This window comes from Epinephelus fuscoguttatus, linkage group LG11 (assembly GCF_011397635.1).
Source record: "Epinephelus fuscoguttatus linkage group LG11, E.fuscoguttatus.final_Chr_v1".
Classification (NCBI taxonomy): Eukaryota; Metazoa; Chordata; class Actinopteri; order Perciformes; family Serranidae; genus Epinephelus; species Epinephelus fuscoguttatus.
Window position 1 is genome coordinate 764,743 of NC_064762.1, and position 12,500 is coordinate 777,242.

At 48.6% G+C, this 12,500-nt stretch overlaps 2 protein-coding genes across 6 annotated transcripts in view; one reads left to right on the top strand and one right to left on the bottom strand.

Annotated features, from left to right (window-relative positions):
• The window catches only part of prph2lb (peripherin 2-like b), a 3,039-nt gene extending 45 nt beyond the window's left edge, over positions 1–2,994 (bottom strand). The window contains exons 1-3 of the mRNA XM_049590046.1: positions 2,308–2,994; positions 864–1,110; positions 1–777 (exon numbers count right to left, since the gene is read on the bottom strand). The exon at positions 1–777 is cut by the window's left edge and continues 45 nt beyond it. Of these exons, the coding sequence (XP_049446003.1) occupies positions 523–777; positions 864–1,110; positions 2,308–2,888 (1,083 nt within the window). The 5' untranslated portion in view covers positions 2,889–2,994 and the 3' untranslated portion in view covers positions 1–522. The remainder of the gene's footprint in view (positions 778–863; positions 1,111–2,307) is intronic.
• A 4,233-nt stretch (positions 2,995–7,227) lies between these two features.
• The window catches only part of cdc42bpb (CDC42 binding protein kinase beta (DMPK-like)), a 41,354-nt gene continuing 36,081 nt past the window's right edge, over positions 7,228–12,500 (top strand). For 2 of the 5 annotated variants that reach the window (XM_049589121.1, XM_049589123.1), the window contains exons 1-2: positions 7,228–8,165; positions 10,102–10,193. In XM_049589121.1, coding sequence (XP_049445078.1) covers positions 7,997–8,165; positions 10,102–10,193 — 261 coding nt within the window. In that variant the 5' untranslated portion in view covers positions 7,228–7,996. The remainder of the gene's footprint in view (positions 8,166–10,101; positions 10,194–12,500) is intronic. The other 3 variants (XM_049589122.1, XM_049589125.1, XM_049589124.1) reach the window with 3 other exon arrangements.

Sequence of the window (12,500 nt, forward strand, 5' to 3'; positions counted from 1 at the left end):
ACAGCTTGTCCTAACACCCTTGTGGAACCTGGTCACACTCACAAACAGTTCTTCTTACTTCCATGTGAAGGCAGAGACGTTGCGTCAGACCTGCAGAGCTCTGCAGCAGCTGGACTTCTTTCCAAACTTCATATGTGGAAGGCATCGATGAAACTTTTCTTCAGCTCCTCAGGATGGAAACATGCTGAACGTAGTAGCAGTAATAGAACAGGTGGCAGTACCCTGTGAGATGTCACTGAGACAAGTTCAGAAGACGCCTAAAAGACGTCACAAAAACTTTCATTCAGCTCCTCAGTGTACGTCTTTTGAATGTCTTTGCTCAGTGGGTAGTAGCAGTAGGAGTTCTGGGTTAGTAGTAGTACTAGCAGTAGTAATACTGCACCAGACCTTCAATAGCTGTACTTTTTTCCATACTTCATAACTGGAACCATGTCCTCAGAACCTCCTGGAGCTGGAAGTGAGTCTGAATTCAGGATCAACAGAGCGTCACTGGAGCTCGTCCGTCGATCCTCAGGCTGGATGCTAGCTGCTCACAGGGGTCTGGACCTGCCGGGAAGGCACCTCCTGCTCGGCGGCGGTGGAAGGGATGTTGATATTGGGGTCGTCATCGACCTGGTAGCACTTCCCCAGGTTCTTGATGATGTTAAAGTTGGACCGGGCTGTTTCTGCCAGGCTGTTCTCCAGAATCCAACCATCAGACTCTAAGTCAGGATCACCCAGCCGGAGAACGTTCTCCATGGCCGTCTGTAGGTAACGGACCCCTGTCAGAACCAGCAGCTGGTGGGAGAAGAAAAACATGATAGTACCAAATACCACAGTAAACTGGACCCAGAATGAGAGTGATGTATCTGTACTGGGCGCACCTCAAAGAGCCAGATGAGGAGCACGGTGAGACCGATAGACTGCATGATGCCGGTGTAGTGCTCCATCAGAGCCTGACGGCAGCCTCTCCTCCACAGGTTCAGCTGCTGGCTCAGCTGGTCAAAGTTAAAATGTGCCGATCTGTTGCTGATCTGCTGCTGGATGCAGGGCCGAGGGGATGAGGTGCTGCAGCAGCTGAAGGGAACGCTGTCCATCAGGTACTTCCCCTCCACATTACTCCTCAGGCGGCTGCAAGGAGGAGCAGGCAGTTAGGAACTACTACAACAACAACTACTACAACAGCTACTCCTGCTGTTCTAATACTGCTGCGACACAACAAGTACTGCTACTAGTCCTTAGGCAGCTGTAGATCCTGAGTCAGTGTTGAACTGTCAGTGACTTTGATTTGCTTGTTGGTTCTCAGATAAAAAATGCTGATATAAAAATAAAGGATGGGGTTGACGGTGCTGTAAACCTTCTACCGTGTGTTTTAAGACTCAGTTGTTGAGACTCGGGTCATTCGGAGTCCCTTGAACCTGAGTTGAACCCTGTCAGTTAAACCTAATTAATCCAAGGACATTTGACATGAGTAGCTTCGAGCTTTAATCTGCAGCAGACCGGTGGCCTCAATCTGAAAATACTCTGTTTACTGTCCACTGACAGGTTGGCACAAACATTTCTTATGTCCTCACATCTCCATCAGTGAAGTGGAGTCCAGCCGGATCCACTAGATTCTGATAGAAACCACTGTAACACCACAGAATCTAACTTGACTCAGCAGGATCTATTATCTAGAGTCCTGAAGATCCATCAGAATCTATCTTCAATCAAAGTACTTGAAGGGGAACTATTAAAACCCAAAAGAACAGCTGGGTTCTGCTGGAGTTAAGTGTTCAGTGTCAATCCTCCAGTTTTCACCAGGATCAACTAGAAACTGTTGGAATCCACCTCACAAACGAATTATCACAACAGTGATATCCTACAAATTAGCGTCCCATGATTGATATTACGAGGTTAGCTCTGGGCAGGTAAAGTTACTATGTTTGGGTTTAGGAGAGCAACATGGTGGGAACGTACTTTAAAATGACTCAAAGTTCACATTTCATGTTGTGACCCATCCACTGCCCCAGCCTGCCCTCTAACTGGACCATTCAGGACCGCTTCCTTCCTTACTCCCATCAGCGCATCGGTCACATGATCGCAGCCTCCCAAAATACATGAGTTATGCGTGAATTACCGGCTAATAATTATGTGGGATATGTACAAATTTTGGTGCATTACTTTTTGTAGGAAAATGTACAAACAGTGCGTGAGAACAGCTGGTCTAAACACCGAGAGAATCTGACAGAATCCAGCAGGATTTACTGGGATCATCAAAGATCCCCTCAAATCCAACTGGGATCTCTAAACACTCCAGTGAGTCCCAGCAGGTCTGGTTCCACTTACTCCACCACGCTGCTGCTGGTCATGTCCAGGTAGCGGTTGCTGATCCACTGGACGTGGAACCAGTCCCGGTACCCAGTGTTTCCACAGCACTGGAACTGGATCTGCAGTAAGTCCAGAGTCTTCTTCAGGTAACAGCGGCCCGGCGTATCTGTGTCCTTGTAATACCGCATGGCATTCCTCAGGCCCAGGAACAGTGACTCCTCCAGCTGGCCGCGGATGCTGTAGCACATGAGCGCCCCTGCCAGGACGCAGGAGGTGAAGAAGAAAGTGCAGATGACATATGGCATCATCACCAGCTTCCAGCGCAGGAACTTGTTGGTGTCAGCACAGTCCAGGCAGATCTTCCCACCCAGGAAGTTGATGCAGCAGGCCGCCAGACCCGTGGCGATCAGCATATGTGGCACGTAGAGGATCCCCTGGTCTGACATTACTTCCTGCCATTTCTGAATCTCTACTTTGAGGAATAAGCCCAGGCCGAAGAGGATCGCTCCCGTCAGCACAGAGATCCAGTTGAGAAGCCAGAGGACCTCAGCTAGCTTCTCTCTCTCCACCTTTGTGAAGGTCACCTTACCGACCGCCATGTCAGTTCCTGTTTTTATTTGTCACGTCCAAGCAGCCGGAAACATGGCTGAAAACTGGAGTGCATTAAGGTGCAGTGCCACTTACAACCACTAGGTCCTGCATTCAAAACACATCAACGTTTCTCTGGAAAGAAAAAGTCTTATTTTCTAAATGACGTCATCGTAGTGACTAATTTCCTTTCCGTTCTTCCTGTTTGTGATTATACTAAAAATAGTGGTCCAATAATTAGGTATCAACCACCTTAACTTCCCCCTTAAACTTACCCCTAACTGAAAGTATAATATTTACACTGAGTGACATGTTGAAATCCAGCACTCCATGCTTTTTACATCCTCAATGTCTTGTGGGTCATTTTAGACACTTTTCCCCAAAACTCTGTTTGACATATTTGCTTCTGAAGTTAAACGTCAGTAAAAAGTTCCACAGTCAACGGATGGATGGTTTGGCAGTGTGTCGGTCCTCCACAGGTGGTTTAGTCCGGCCTGGTTTCACTTGCCTCTCTTCTCTGCTGTTCTGCTGCCCATGTTCAGAAGTTCAGGCTCACAATATGGTGCTGGGCATAAACTCAACTTGAAATCCAGGTCAGATCACATAAACCAGCAGGTTCTCAAATCATAGCCCTCACATCCAGTCCATCGGGGTCTGGGAGGCTCGGGATCAGGGTTGAGGGTTCAGAGCTCACAGGTCAGGGTTCTGGGGTCAGAGTTCAGGGTTTAGAAGTCACAGTTCAGGGCTCTGGGTTTAAAGGTCACAGGTCCAGGTTCAGGGCTCTGGGTGAAGAGGTTACATTTCAGAGTTTTGAGTTCCTGGCTCTGGGTTTAGAAATCAAAGTTCAGGGTTCTGGGTTTAGACATCACAATTTAGAGTTCAGGTTTTGAATTAAAAGGTCACAACTCAAGGTGCTAGGTTCAAAGTTTAGAGGTCACAGTTCAAGGTTCTGGGTTCAGGTTTTTAGGGTTCAGGCTTCAGGTTACATGGTTCAGGGTTTGGGGTTCAGGGTCAGGCCAGGCCTCTCTTCAGAGCAGAGCTGGAGGAGAGAGCTGCTCTTGGAGCGTCATAAGGAGCTTAGCGAGGTATTTTAGGTTCTCTTGACTGCAGTCCATGACTCCAGGACCAGGATGTGATTGCTGCAGGAAGAAGGTCAGAGTTTAACAAAACTGCTGCTGATAGACTGAAGCTGATCGATGGAGCATTTTATCGATCAGATAATCAATAACAATCATGTAAACACCTCCATCAGAGTCACATGTTCCACCTGTTGATCAGAATCTGAACACAATGAGCATGCTCAGAAGACCGACCACCCTCCAAGAGTCCTCTGACACTGTTCATACAGGAGCAGCTTCATTCAGTGAAATCAGATATATTGATAGATTTACATTGATCAGCTGATGTTAAACACTTAAATGCAGATACACAAACTGATCAGTGAGGTCAGATCGATACAGATTGATACAGATCAAACTGTGACTCATAATAAACATGTTAAACATGTTAAACTGCAGTTACAGAGTTCAGATCAGGAAACATGAGTTCGTCAATAACAGCTCATTAATTCACTCACAAAACTTTAACTCATCAATGAGATGGAACGAGCGAGTTTGCTGCCGTCTCAGGTCCACTCAGCCAATCAGCTGACAGGAAGATAAAAAACACAAGTTTACCTGCTGTGGACAGAGAGCTGTGAGACATCCAGCCGCCGCCTGTCGTCCCCCTGACCTCCCATCATCCTCTGCAGCCGACCTCTACACAGTTTCACCGCACTGAGGAAATATTGCTGCTGAGAAAAAGAGTTTTCAGGCTCCTGTTAGCCTGCGCCGCTAATCTCCTTACAGCTAATCAGCCTCGTAATACTCTCCACCTCCACCCCCCCCCTCCACCCCCCATTCTCCAGCTGGACCATCAGCAGGACGGATGTCCACCGCAGCGTCACGCCGTCACGGTTCATCTGATGATTTTACAGAGGTCAGATTCAGACAGCAGACGGACTGTTGACATCTGTAAAGAAGAAGAAGAATGAGATGAGGGGACGTCCCCGCAGTGTCTCCTGTCAGAGAACAACACTGGGTCCATCGGGGTGTCTTCAGGGACGTCCCCGCAGTGTCTCCTGTCAGGGGACAACACTGGGTCCATCGGGGTGTCTTCAGGGACGTCCCCGCAGTGTCTCCTGTCAGGGGACAACACTGGGTCCATCGGGGTGTCTTCAGGGACGCGCCATCATTATTAAACCACAGTGACACAGAGTTAACTCAGACTGAAGAGGTTCAAACTGTCACTCCACACACTCTTAAAAATAAGAGTTCCTCCTGAAGGACTGAGGTTCTACCCAGAACTATTTACCTCTGAAGAACCTGTTTTTGAAGAAAGTGATCTTCAGAGAATCTTTATAAAACTAATGAAACCCATCTCATCCAAAGAACCCAGACTCTGTCCAGGACCTGTTTCTCTTCTCCTGGACCTCCTCAGGGTCGTGTTCTGTTGAATGTGGCAGTGATCACACCTGTAGATCTGTTCTCAGGTACGTGATGACTCTGTTACTGTTCACCTTCACGGATCAGAACACGATCACGGCCCAGGACTGGATGAACGTGTGAACCAGTGTGACCAGTCTGTCCTCCACATTAATGTGTCCAACACCAGTGACATGTTCACTGGTTTCAGAGGAGGTCCTGCCGTCCTGCTCCTGTGTGATCAGCAGAGAGTCGTGGCAGCTGTGTCTGATGACATCTGAAGGACAAACCAACACCTGAGCTGTTTCAGGAAGCTGAGGAGTCTGGATGTCGACAGGACGATGAAAATGTTGTGTTCTGCTTTTATTGAGTCCGTCCGTCTGTCAGTTTGTAAACCTGAGACTTGAAAACAGGAACAAGTTGGAGACAGTGGTGACGCTGTGACATCACTGGTGTTACTCTGATCACCTGCGGCATCAGTATGGACACAGGGTCGCCTCTGACGCTCGGTCGCTTGTCTTTTTTCTCTGTTGTTTGTTTGTAAATTTGATTCACTGCCTTTTAATTGTGTTTCAGCAACATGTTAAATGTCGTGTTAATAAAACTGCTGACTTGAACAGAAACACTCGGAGTGACCTGAAGGACAACGTGTTCATGTTCTGAACACTGGAGCGCCACCGTGTGGCAGAACATCACAGCACTGCTTCACATTATTGATCATTAATAATAATTATCCAGATAAATCACTAATATGTTTAATGTATTAATTCATTTATTCATTGAGTGTAAAATATGCAACATGTAAACATTTGAACTGTGGAGCATAAACAACAACAACAACAACAACAACAGCAGCAGCAGCAGCAGCAAGTGACTGAGTAAATAAACAACAAGTGATTTAATAAATACGTAACTTTAAAATAAACATATCTTGTGATGATGTCACACAGATGATGTCACACCCTGGTGTTCCACTCTTGGGGTGGGGGGGTACCAGTCTCTCCCGGCTCCTGTCAATCATGGCATGACGTCGTGTATCCAGAGCGTTTCCGGTGCAGGAAGGCGGGGCCACCGTGTTCCTTAGGGAGAGACAGACAGGTGAGTCAGGTCAGCACAGAGCCGCAGGTACCCACTTCCGGGATCGGGACATCATCCTTCAAAGTAAAAGCACGGAGAGTTTTGAACGGTGAATATAAAATGTTGTTCATGATTTTATTTCAATCAGTTAAACTATGAACATGATTAAATGTTGTGATGCGGGATTTGAACACATCACAACTTTATTAAACAGTCATGACTCACACATTCAAATATTATAGGCTACATATAGCCTATAAATATATTTCAAATAAAGACAAATTATTTAGAATTCATAATTAATCTTTTTTCAGTAAAGTTCTGGAGACACTTTGATTTGATCTGTTTTTATTTTATTTATTGATTTTTTTTCATTTTAAAGGCATCTTATGATATGAAGCTTAATCCTAAATATGAATATATTTCTCTGTTGAATCGATGTATGTCACGTGAGGGTCAGAGGTCAGAGGGATGTCATGTTTTCTTAAAATTAACACCGTTTATCAGCCACAAACTGAAAAAACAGAAAGTACAGTTGGAGTTTTAAACTGTCAGCGGTTCCTGGACTCTTCATGAGTTCTGTCAGAACAAAAACAGAACTTAAAATAGTGATATTTCATCAAGATCATTTTGTTCCGCGTCTCACAGTGACGATGCATATTATTTGTAATATCTTAAGCACTAGTGTTAGACGCTAGCATAGTGCACATTTTTCTTTCTGTTTTATTCTATTGCTTTATATTTACATACTCCTATTTCATATTATTCTCATTCGTTACCTCAGAGCGACTGTAACGAATCACAGGGACCGAAAAAGTTTTCTGATTCTGACTTTGTCCAAAATTTTGTCAATAATGAAACATCTTTTTTTCAGGTCCCAAAAGGATCAACAACTCTGATAAGTAAACAACAGTCCCTAAACAATAAATAAATCATGACGTCAGACTGCTCCTTTGCACTGTGCTATTTTATTGTGAAACTCCGGGAGACAGGAAGTGCGCGTGAATGTCTCGCGCTTGTTGAAGGATCCGATCTGGGTTCAGCCATATTCCCACTGACCAGCCACACCGGCAGCCTGACCCAAACTACCGAAAAACCCTCCGTAATCCCCCCGCACGCTCCCGCACGGTGCTAACGGGGACCGTAGGTAAAGCCGAGCCGGTACCGGAGCTCCCGGACATGTTACCGAGCTGATACACCGACCCGCGGACATGGAGCAGCGGCGGCCAACCTGAGAGAGTCGACGGTCTGACCGACATCCCGAGTTCTGAGAGGAAAGTCCAGATTTACCGGGATTAAAGCCGATGTGCAGCACGGACAGACGCGGGCCTGCAGGCTGAACGGTTCTCCACACGACGGAGCGACGGTAACCGGCGGAGACACACCGACACACCGACACGCAGACGGCTCAAAATGTCGGGAATGTTTTCCCGGAGCTAACGAGCTAGCTGCAGCTAGCAGGCTGAGCTCGGCAGGACTCGGCAGGAAACGGAGCCTGGGCGGCGGGTAACACTCGGACTGAGCGGCGGGGCTGGTGACGGGCACAGGGCGGGAGCGGCGGGTCGGTGTCCCGGGACAGGATGTCGGCTCAGGAGCGTCTGAAGCGGCTGGAGGAGCTGCTGCTGGAGCGGAAGGTGGCGGGATGTCTGAGTGTGGAGGCGCTGCTCGACCTGCTGCTCTGCTTCTACACGGAGGTGTCCCACTCCCCGCTCAAGAGGGAGAAGCACGTCACAGACTTCCTGGAGTGGGGTAAGAGCCCAGACCCGGTCCTGGTCCCGGTCCTGGGCCCGGACCCGGACCCGGTCCTCCATGTTTTATTCTAGAAAGCTTTTAAAAATAAACTTCAAGAAGGGGCCCTTCAGAGGCAGCGCCAGGTGCTCCCTGGAGGCCAGGACATCAGGTGGGCCCCAGGGAGGGTCAGGTGGGAGGGTCAGGTGGGCTCCAGGGAGGGTCAGGTGGGCTCCAGGGATGGTCAGGGGGGCTCCAGGGATGGTCAGGGGGGCTCCAGGGAGGGTCAGGTGGGCCCCAGGGATGGTCAGGGGGGCTCCAGGGAGGGTCAGGTGGGCCCCAGGGAGGGTCAGGTGGGCCCCAGGGAGGGTCAGGTGGGCTCCAGGGAGGGTCAGGTGGGCTCCAGGGATGGTCAGGGGGGCTCCAGGGATGGTCAGGGGGGCTCCAGGGAGGGTCAGGTGGGACGGTCAGGTGGGCCCCAGGGAGGGTCAGGTGGGCTCCAGGGATGGTCAGGGGGGCTCCAGGGATGGTCAGGGGGGCTCCAGGGATGGTCAGGGGGGCTCCAGGGATGGTCAGGGGGGCTCCAGGGAGGGTCAGGTGGGACGGTCAGGGGGGCTCCAGGGAGGGTCAGGTGGGACGGTCAGGTGGGACGGTCAGGTGGGCTCCAGGGAGGGTCAGGTAGGCTCCAGGGAGGGTCAGGGGGGCTCCAGGGAGGGTCAGGGGGGCTCCAGGGGTTCTAAAGGGGTCTTCAGTGACACTTCAGGGTCCTCGAGGGAGCTGTCGTGTCACCTCAGGAGTTTGGAGCTGATGTTTGAAAAGAGTCCAGACTGAGTGGGTTTAATGTGTCCTGTGGGGGACTCAGGGGGGTGGGTGTGTCCAGGGGTCCTTGAGTAGTTCCAGGCACCTTCAGAAAGAGTTCTGGAGAAGATTCAGGGGTCCTTGAGACATGAGAGGGGCTCCAGGATGGTGTGTGTGTGTGGGGGGGTGGGGCTGTCTGAGTTGATGGGGGGCTGTGGTGAGTCTGAGCTCAGTGGACGTTGTCCCACTTCGGTCCACTGTGTCCTGGTTCAGTCTGTCCCTGTTAAATGTGGTCTGGCCTGGTTTGGTCTGGCCTGGTTTGGTCTGGCCTGGTTTCAGGAGCTGTGTAGATGTTCCTGTTTCTCTGACTGATGCAGTCAATCGATCGATCGCTGTATTGATCACCGTTAATTTACTGAGTTAGTGACTTTTGTTTTTGACCTTTAGCTAATGATTGTGTCTGTGTTTATTGATCCGTCAAACGTTTATAGAACGTGACAGACGTCTGTCTCAGTGTCTCAGAGTCCAACAGGAAGTCCACAGACGTCTCTGTTTGATTTAAATATTTAAACGTCTCGTCCTCAGATAGAGACGAATGAAGGGAAAGCAGTGAGTCTGATTAATCTGGTTTCTGATGAACGTTTCAGCTCCGTCTCTCGCTGACCTACATTTACCCAGAAAGCAGTTTGCTATAAATAAACAATCTGAAACCATCAAACCAGACTCAAGTCTAGATCCTGTAACTGGTCAGACTGGGACAATCCTGTAACTGGTCAGACTGGGTTGATCCTGTAACTGGTCAGACTGGGACGATCCTGTAACTGGTCAGACTGGGACGGACGGACACGATCAATATTCATCAGAATATTCTGACTGACAGTGACGACCAGGAGACATGAAATAATCAGAGCACTGAGGTCATGAACAGTTTGATGAAAGGAGTCACATGGTCAAATAACTGGTGGACGATCAGTGATCATTATCAGTTATTGATCAGACTGTTGATCATATTTAAAATTATTGATCCTGTTGGTCAGTCTGCTGCTTCATCAATACTCCTTGTTTCCTTCCAAAGAAAGAGAATTATACTTCTGTTATATTTTAATGATAATAGTGTGTCCTTCTGTCCTCTGTGTCCTCCTGTCCTCTGTGTCCACAGTGAAGCCGTTCACCACCACAATAAAGGACATGCGGCTGCACAGAGATGACTTTGAGATGCTGAAGGTGATTGGACGAGGAGCTTTTGGAGAGGTAAGACTTCCTGTTGACCTCTGACCCCGCCCATCACCCAGGGGAGGGGCTAATGTGTTCTGAATCACACACTGTGTCTTATTACTGTCAGTGCTTCCTGCAGCTGCTCCTCAAACAAATGTACTGTTACCTGCAGTCTGCATGTGATCAGGACAGATACTGTCTCATAACATCACACCTTGAACTTTGACCCTCCTGCTTCTATATCCGTTACCGTGGAGATAAATCAAACGCCATTTACTGCTTTCGTCAGACATAGGTCGACCTGCAGATCTCTGATCATGTTATTCTGTGATGTGTGTAGTTTAACTTTATAGTTATAGATTCAAACAGATGATATCAGTGACAGTGAGATCACGTCTGCAGCTCTTCTGTCCTGATGTTGTTGTTTGTGATCTTTATGATTATTTTGTTCACCTAAACAATTAAAAGTCCTGTTATTACTGTTCGACTGGTCGTTGGTTACTTTAATGTGCTGTCGTCCATCATTATGACTCCAGACAGATGTCAAACTGTCATCTATTTGCAGCTCAGTCGATGTGATGTATCGTTCTCTGTGCAGAGGATTGTGGGTCAGAACAGACAGGAAATCATGCTGAGTTACAGACTGTAAAATATAAAATACGACCTGATGTCGTAGAACATCCTGGTGTTTATGGCACACTGACTTTGACACACTCTGTGTTGGGACACAGGAAATCTTTTCCTGGCGTACTGTATGGTGTGGGCACTAGAACACACAGAAAGTCTTCTTTACCACCTCATCCTCCTGCTCCTCCTCCTCCTCCTGCTCCTCCTTTTGCTCCTTCTCCTCCTTTTGCTCCTCCTGCTCCTCCTACTCCTTCTACTTGTGACATTTTAAATTATAAGTTATTAAATTAATGAAAATCAAAATTAGCAAATAAATGTTCAACAATGTCATTATTGTTATTATAAAACAAACATTATTGACATTGACACAGGTGTCAACGTCCGGTACTGTAGCCGTACTCTGGCTGTACTCTGGCCATATTCTGGCCGTACTCTGGCTGTACTCTGGCCATATTCTGGCCTTACTCTGGCCTTACTCTGGCCGTACTCCGACCGTACTCTGGCCGTACTCTGGCTGTACTCTGGCAGTACTCTGGCCATATTCTGGCCTTACTCTGGCCGTACTCCGGCCGTACTCTGGCCGTACTCTGGCCGTACTCTGGCTGTACTCTGGCTGTACTCTGGCCATATTCTGGCCTTACTCTGGCCGTACTCCGGCCGTACTCTGGCCGTACTCTGGCTGTACTCTGGCAGTACTCTGGAAATTCTCTGGCCGTACTCTGGCCGTACTCTGGCCGTACTCTGGCAGTACTCTGGAAATTCTCTGGCCGTACTCTAGCCGTACTCTGGCTGTACTCTGGCAGTACTCTGGCAGTACTCTGGCTGTACTCTGGCCGTATTCTGGCAGTATTCTGGCCGTACTCTGGCCGTACTCTGGCAGTACTCTGGCAGTACTCTGGCTGTACTCTGGCTGTACTCTGGCCGTACTCTGGCTGTACTCTGGCCGTACTCTGGCTGTACTCTAGCCATACTCTGGCAGTACTCTGGCTGTACTCTGGCTGTACTCTAGCCATACTCTGGCTGTACTCTGGCTGTACTCTGGCTGTACTCTAGCCATACTCTGGCAGTACTCTGGCTGTACTCTGGCTGTACTCTAGCCATACTCTGGCTGTACTCTGGCAGTACTCTGGCTGTACTCTGGCTGTACTCTGGCTGTACTCTAGCCATACTCTGGGTCTTCATTCTGGCCGCACTGGCTGCACTCAGCCACACCTGGCAGCACTCAGTTGCACCTGGCTGTACTCTAGCCATACTCTGGCTGTACTCTGGCAGTACTCTGGCTGTACTCTGGCTGTACTCTAGCCATACTCTGGCAGTACTCTGGCTGTACTCTGGCTGTACTCTAGCCATACTCTGGCTGTACTCTGGCTGTACTCTAGCCGTACTCTGGCTGTACTCTGGCAGTACTCTGGCCATATTCTGGCAGTATTCTGGCAGTACTCTGGTGGAGCTCTGTACTGAGAGAGGCCGTCTCTTCTTCCTGTGTAGTAGCAGGAAGTTGTTCCAGTTAAATGTGGCTCTGCATTTCCTGTTTATAGCACACAGCTTCCTGTGGTCTTCCTCTGTGCTTCCCACAGGAGCTCAGTCTTTTTGTTTTGTTTTTTCAATAACCTTTACTGAGTCAGTCAGGAATGTAACTTTCAGTTGATTGGCTCTCGATAGCCTGACGTCCGCTAACAGCTAACTGGTTAATGTTTAAGAAGAAATACACAAAAT